The following is a 7475-nucleotide window of genomic DNA, read 5'->3' on the forward strand; positions in this document are numbered from 1 at the left end:
ATGCGCAATCACTGGAAAATGTTGATTTTCATAGCAAAGCTTTGTTCATTTGGAAATCCTTTCCTGGCTTGGGCTTCCCTTATTGCATGTGACAGGATGTGGGAATAAAAGGTGTTCCCTACCCGCCCCACTCCCCCAAAGAAGATGAACCCAGGCTCTTTGTTTAGAGCCTGGGTAAATGGTGTACCCCCAACGTTCATGTCCACCGGGCCCCTCCAAATGAGTCCCTATTTGGAAACAGAGTCTTTGTGGATGTAATTAGTTAAGATAAGGTTGCACTGAATCAGGACTGAACTAGAGTGGGCCCTAAGGCCTACAGCTAGGACTTTTTTTTCAATTTCAAGATACTTTATTCTTAAAACAGGTCACAACACTAAGCTTTCAGCCCATTCTGCCACTGTACAAGCTACAAATGCTTGCTGAGCAGCAGAGGGGCACTCTTTCATAGCATGTTTGAAAAGTGAATAAAAATCCATATAAAACAAATATTCAAATAGTTTCCATAGGAACACAGATAAGTGTGACCCCATCTCCTAATCTTACATATTGCTGCATCATTGCCAACCCTACTCTTACAAAGACATTTCAAAACTAGCAATAATTAAGTTAAATGGTCCCCCCCCAATCCCTTAATTCAAGCTAAACTCGCAGTTAACAGCTACAGAATGCTATCTACACGTTAATACTGGCTGAAGCACAAGTTGCTGGGGGACGTTTCATTCCACTTTCCCAAGCACAAGACACAGGCAGAGTGCCAACATCCTGTTCTTGTACTTCAGGTAGGGAGTCAGGGTTCTGGGTTTGTTGCACGAGTTGCCACGTCGGTTCTGACGTCACATGGTAGATAGTCGGCCTCTGGAATCCATTGAAAGTAGTAGCAGCAGCTACAGTGTAAGCACCCATATTTCAAAGAGCATCCAGTCGCCCACATGCCTTTCTGGCAGGTCACAGTGCTCGACAATCCGGTCAAGGCCATCACGTGTTGGTCCCCATAGGCTGGATGAATAATACTTCTCATCTGGTTTAGGTCTCTTTTGCAGAAGAGACTTTACATGAGCATGATCATAAAGGATGCAATTAAACGATCCGTATACTCCATCATTCACGTAGTACACAAAGGTTTGTTCACTGGACTCACCTTCATCATCAGAGCCTGTCTGTTCCTTTAATACAAGTTTTTCGGCAATGATATTAACTGCAAGTGTGAAAGCTGATGCAACATAATATCTGCCTGGCTCAGCTATGATCCTCACTCCAGAGTCTGATGGAAAGTACTTGTCCAATGCTGGGTTGATTACACCAGTGATCTCTTCAAATTTAAGCTTCACATCCTCAGATCCAGGAAAGCCACCACCAATAGCAAGCAGGTACATGCTGAAACCAACCTCAGCTCCCATGTCAAAGACACAGCGGGCATCAGAGATTGCCTGCAAGAAAGTCTCAGGGTCAGCACAGCCACTTCCTACATGGAAGCTGACACCAAGGACATCAATATTTAGCTCTTTTGCCCGTTCCAAAAGAAGTCTGCTGGTTTTGAGTGTGGCACCAAATTTAACACTGAGTCCACAGACTGCTTTGGAATCATCAGTGGCAATCCGCAAAACCAACTTGGCCTTTGGATGTGCTCTGGCAACTTTCATCAACTCAATTTCACTGTCAAAAGTCATCATCTGGACTGCATTATTGGCAGCGTACTTGAGACACTTGTATACAAGGATTTGCATAGAGAATCCTCTCTGGAGGCACTCCGAGACTTTGCACCAATTGTATTTCAGTCTTGCTAGCACAGTCACATCCTGTCCCAATGGCAGCGGGGGTCTTCACAAGGCTCTACTGTCATTACATTTGACTGCATGAAAGGGAGTGACACGAGAAACATCTTCGGTGTTTCTTCAGAACATCTCCGAGGTCTGCTACATAGAAGGCATCCTTATCATCAGAAGAGGAAACTTCATTGATTTTTTGGTCCAGGATGTCCTTGGCAGTAAAACCTTCATCAAGCAAGTGGCAGTCAAACTCTTCATTACTAAAGTTGTTCATGGTTTCTTGATGTTTCTTTGAAAAACTAAGAGATGGAATTTAAAAAGAAATACTTCCAGCGCCTCACAAAGGCAATTCTCCAGGAATTCTGAATCCCACTGCGTGTGTCCTCCGAGCAACAGTGGAAACGTTCTCAGAGCATCCGGGCGCCGCAAGCCAGCCCCATGGAGAAGCCAGGAAGCCGCCGCCCGCGCAGAGCCGGAGCCGGAGCCCCAGGAGCGCTCAGCCGGCCCGCCGCACCTGTCAGCGCCTGGCTCCCGCCTGCCAGAGACGCCGCCCGAGGTGGCGCCGGAGCAGCTGGCAGAGGGGCGGCCGGGGCAGCGACTTCAAGGACTGACCATTTTTTTTTTTTGAGACGGAGCCTCAAGCTGTCACCCTGGGTAGAGTGCTGCGGCATCACAGCTCACAGCAACCTGCAACTCCTGGGCTTAAGTGATTCTCTTGCCTCAGCCTCCCAAGGAGCTGGGACTACAGGTGCCCACCACGACACCTGGCTATTTTTTGCTTGTAGTTGTCATTGTTGTTTGGCAGGCCTGGGCTGGATTCGAACCTCCTGCCAGCTCAGGTGTATGTGGCTGGTGCCTTAGTTGCTTGAGCTACAGGCACCGAGCCATCACAACTGGGATTCTTATAAGAAGGACGTGTGAAGACCCAGAGGCCTTCGCAGAGAAGGGCCAAGGTCGTGTGACAACAGGGCCAAGATTGGAGAATGTGGCTGTAAACCACAGAATGCCAGCATCCAGCAGAGGTTAGGAAGAGTCAAAAGGGGTTCTTCCCTAGAGCTTTGGGAGGGAGCATAACCCAGAGAGAGACCTTAATCTCAGACTTCTAGCTTTTAGAACTCTGAGAGAATACATTTCTGTTATTTATTTATTTATTTGAGACAGAGTATCACTTGGTCAGCCTAAGTAGAGTGCTGTGGCATCACAGCTCACAGCAACCTCAAACCCTTGGGCTCAAGAAATTCTTTTGCCCCGGCCTCCCAAATAGCTGGGACTACAGGAGCCTACTACAAGGCCTGGCTATTTCTAGAGATGGGGATCTCGCTCTTTCTCAGGCTGGTCTTGGAACCTGTGAGCTCAGGCAAACCCACCTGCTCAGCCTTCCAGCGTGCTGGGATTACAGGCACGAGCCACTGTGCCTGGCCCTTCATTTCTGTTATTTTGTGTTATTAATGTGTGGGTAATTTGTTACGATAGCCCCAGCAAATGGACACAGCCCAAACTTTAAACTTCCAAGTTTGTTTCTGAAAACACAATGTTCTGGCAAGGTGTGGGTGGGTTGGGAGTGACCGGCATGTGTAGGTATTCTGCCCGATTTCTGTCATCTGCACCTGCTGGTTTCCCAATGCTCCCACTGGGGCAGAGGCAGGCTCATTTTTAATGACTTTCCCCAAGGGTGGGCACAAAATATACCATCCTCCCTTTCTTTTTTTTAACATTCTTGAACTCAGTTAACACCATGCTGGATCATTTAAGCCAGGTGACACAGTACTGAGCATGTGGCATACATCATCTCTCGTTACCTAATTTCATTCTAATATAGGCGTAGGAAGAGGCAATAGAAGAATTCTCAGTATCATGCAGATTTCTTGGTCTTGTGTTATTAACTCTGGGTAGTGTAAGCATCAAGGGGTGTCTGCGTCTCACAGAACAGGTTGGAATATGGCCCTAAACCTAGGGAGCGCTGAAGGACTGTGATTCCAGACTGTGGTCCCAGAATAACCACTGCACAAGGTGAAACCAATAATACTCCAGTGGCATTCGTGTGGTGCTCTGTCAGGTCACATTTCTGGGGACAGAGCTTCGTGTTGCTAAGCCTAAATCACAGACCTTCCCCTGGCTGCCTGGGGCTGTGGAGAGTGCCGACTGCAACCTGGGGCTTTCTTGGAGGGGCTGGCCATTATCCATAAACCCCACCCAGGGTGTGGCTATGTCGTGGCTTTTGTGTGTGATGATTTAGTACTCTTATTTTTGACATGTGTGTGGTTTTTTTTTTGTTTGTTTTGTTTTTTGGCCAGGGCTGGGTTTGAACCCGCCACCTCTGGCATATGGGACCGGTGCCCTACTCCTTGAGTCACAGGCGCCGCCCTGACATGTGTGGGTTTTAAGCAGAGTGATTTTAAATGTTCCAGTCCCCTCTGAACTCCAATGAGGAAAACTGTGTCTGTTCTGCACCTCAGGGTGACCATGGCCTCAGCAACCACAGGAAGGGGGTTGGGGTGTTTACTCTTTCTGTGAATTGTGGATCCTTTCTGAATCTGGGGAAAGAATATTTGCTTTTTCCCTTCATTCAGTTTTCTCTTTTGTTTTCTGTTTTTATGTTAATTTTATTGCCTTTATATTTCTCCATGAACTTTCGCACCACCTCTATTTTTTGGGTTTTTTTGGTAAGAGGGTGAGTTGACATGAGCAAATATAGGTTGGAACCACTCTACATATCACCACAAGGGCCAGCTGAAGCACAGTGCCCTCGGAGGCTGGCCTTGTACACTCACGGTGAGCTCTGGGTTTGTTTTTTCACTGGAAGTTGGGAGATTAGAGTTTGGGGGGCTCGGAGCAGGCAGGTCATTCCAGTAAAGACACACCGATGTGCTTTCCAGGTACCCCCTTGAAGAAAGAAGATCCCAAAACTCGACTGCCATGTTCTTTTCTCAGCTGAGAATGACGGGAGTCTTAATGAAGAGCTGTGGCCTCCCTCTACCCCTCCGTCACACTGGTGTGCGTGGAGGTGCTGCTGGAACAGTGCTGCCCAGCAGATAGCTTGGGTGTGGGAATGTACAGCCTATTGCTACACTACAGTGGTGAGAGCAGTGATTTTTGATGTGTGAGATATTAGGGTGACATTGGTGATTATTATTTTTTTTTTGAGATAGTGTCTCACTCTGTCCCTCAGGCTAGGGTGCCATGGCATCAGTCTAGCTCACAGCAACCTCAGACTCCTGGGCTCAAGTGATCCTTCTGCCTTAGTCTCCTGAGTAGCTGGGACTACCGGCACCCACCAGACCTGGCTAATTTTTCTATTTTTAGTAGAGACAGGGTCTTGCTTTTGCTCAGGTGTGATCTGGAGCTCCTGAACTCAAGCAATCCTCCTGCCTCGGCATTGCAGTGTGCCGGGATTACAGGTGTGAGCGCCGCACCTGATTGGTAACATTGATCTTGACTCATTAAAGCTCCTGAGTATACAGCCACAAATGCAATTTGGCAACCAGGAGAATGATAGCTTCAAGCCACAGGATGAGTTCTGAGGGGTTCGCCATTCCATTCCTCGTTGGATCCCCTCATTGGTACCATAATCCAGCTGGAGTCCTGTACTTACCAGGTGAGGGACAGTATAGCTCAATAGTACAGACTCTGGGTCAAGACTGGATTCAGATCCAGTGCTAACTCACTCCCACTTGTTAGGAGACCTTGGAAAATATTCTTTTTCTGCAAAATGGGAGAGATCATAGATTTCTGACCCATGTTGGGGACACCAGTATCCACACAGATTGGGAGTTTAGTCCTTTTAGCTATTTGTACATCTTTTTTTTTCTTTTTCTTTTTTTTTTTTTTATTGTTGGGGATTCATTGAGGGTACAATAAGCCAGGTTACACTGATTGCAATTGTTAGGTAAAGTCCCTCTTGCAATCATGTCTTGTACATCTTTTTAATTAGAGATCAGTGAGGTAAACCCAGGAGGTTATGTTCTCCATGGATCCTCGACTTGAGGGACCAAAAACTTTGTCATTTTTTTACAACAAGACAAAATGTTATGGCAGAACGCGATCCACTGCCACCCCGGCAGACAACCAAAGAAGCATGTGCCATTGATTTTAGCGCAGGCACGAAATTCTACTCCATCATTCCCAAACAGAGCATTTCCTAAAGGAAAAAACAAACCACAGAAAAGGAAACAAAATCAGTCTTCATGAGGCTAAGACAAATCGTAGGCCTGCTGCGCTGCCTGGGAAATGGCTGAGCATTGCAGGATTCACCTTCTAAACGTCATTCTTTCACCTCTTACACAGCTCAGCAAAGGAGCTGAATTTAGGGCCAACCAGAAAAGTTTGGGGGGAAATAGGAAATTCACTCCCCTCTCTCAAGCTTGGGCAGATCTTCTGGCTTGGGCAGGAGCTGGGGACCACTCTCCCACATTCCTAACCTGCTGGCCCATCCAATGTTGGTGTCCCCCTCGGCTTACACAGTAGGATTGTTAAGGACCTTGGTTCTTGGGAAACCCCGCTTGCATGTTCAGACTCATCATCTTACCTGAAGGCAGTGAGATCACCAGGAAGAAGAGCAACTCGGAGAGATAGAGGCTCATGGTGGCCGAGGAGGGCGCAGAGTTAGGACTGGGGGAATGGCTCCTGGGAGCCTCCTTTATCCAGCTGGCCTGGGCTGGGTGGAGCTGGACACTGGCCTTCCTCTTCCTGTGGGGGGGAAGCTGGGGAGTTCACCTGCCTCTGCAGGGTTCGAGGAAGAGTCCCTGGGCCGTGAGAGGTGAAGGCATCTGGCTAAGGCTAAAATCTTCCTGCCAGCAGAAGAGGACCAAAGGCTGGGATCCCTGAGGCAGGCCTGAACAATTCCCCCCCCCCCTTTTTTTTTTTTTGTTATTGTTGTCATTGTTGTTTAGCTGGTCCCGGCTGGGTTCAAACCCGCCACCCTCAGTGTATGTGGCTGACCTGTGACCACTGTGCTACAGTCGGGCACCAAGCCCACTTTCCCTATTAATTCAAATGCCTCTTGATGTAAAAGCAGCTGGGTCTCCTTTCCTCGGGAGCCCTGTAGAGAGCACAGGAGAAGTGAGATCATAAAACACAGGCTGAATTTAGGACTGGAGAAGACATAAGTAAAAACTCACTGCAGAGTTCCGAGGAACAGCTTCTCTCAAGGTGTGAAATGTTTGCCCGACCAAGAGAAGTAGGTTCCCAGAGGCAGTAGCGAAGGGACAGCTTCCATTTCTGGCTGATTTATTTACCCAGTTGGAGGAAGATGCTGCAAACAAGTTTCCAAAAAGGTTTGCTGATGGACTTTGTCTTCCAGATGCCTGGGATGGAATGTTGGCTAAGATCTGGGGTCTTTGAAGGCTCCCTTTTCTGGAGTTGCTGGGTTGGAACGCTCTCCTGGTCTCCCAGGAGAAGAGCCAGTTCAGTGCGCTGTGCATGGTTGGACGCCCAGCGTGTTTTGGGGGCAGACAGTGCTTCCCTAGAGCTAGAGAGACCCAGCTCTGGGGAAGGGTCATTAGGCCTATCCCCCTGGGGGTAGAGGTAGATGAGTGAGAGTGAAGAAGACACTGGTTTTGCTCTGCCCCTTGAGGCAGGCTTGTACCCTGTGGCCTGTGGCTGTTGGAGTCCCAATGAGTCTGAACCTGTAATGGGGCGGCAGAGCACAGCTTTATTGGTTAGGCTCTGTTGCCAGGTTCCTCAGGCTCCTCTGCTCAAAAAGTGCATTGC

General features: G+C 48.2%; 1 protein-coding gene and 1 pseudogene across 1 annotated transcript; both read right to left on the reverse strand.

Annotated features, from left to right (window-relative positions):
* Positions 1-672: 672 nt before the first annotated feature.
* LOC128576484 (ornithine decarboxylase-like) lies at positions 673-2257 on the reverse strand (annotated as a pseudogene).
* Positions 2258-5722: 3465 nt separating this feature from the next.
* DEFB136 (defensin beta 136) lies at positions 5723-6346 on the reverse strand. Its single transcript, XM_053578364.1, has 2 exons — positions 6292-6346; positions 5723-5904 (listed from the first exon to the last, which is right to left on the reverse strand). The coding sequence occupies exons 1-2, from the start codon at positions 6344-6346 to the stop codon at positions 5723-5725; spliced, it is 237 nt and encodes a 78-aa protein (XP_053434339.1).
* Positions 6347-7475: the final 1129 nt, after the last annotated feature.

Source organism: Nycticebus coucang, chromosome 24 (assembly GCF_027406575.1).
Source record: "Nycticebus coucang isolate mNycCou1 chromosome 24, mNycCou1.pri, whole genome shotgun sequence".
In the NCBI taxonomy this organism is placed as follows: Eukaryota; Metazoa; Chordata; class Mammalia; order Primates; family Lorisidae; genus Nycticebus; species Nycticebus coucang.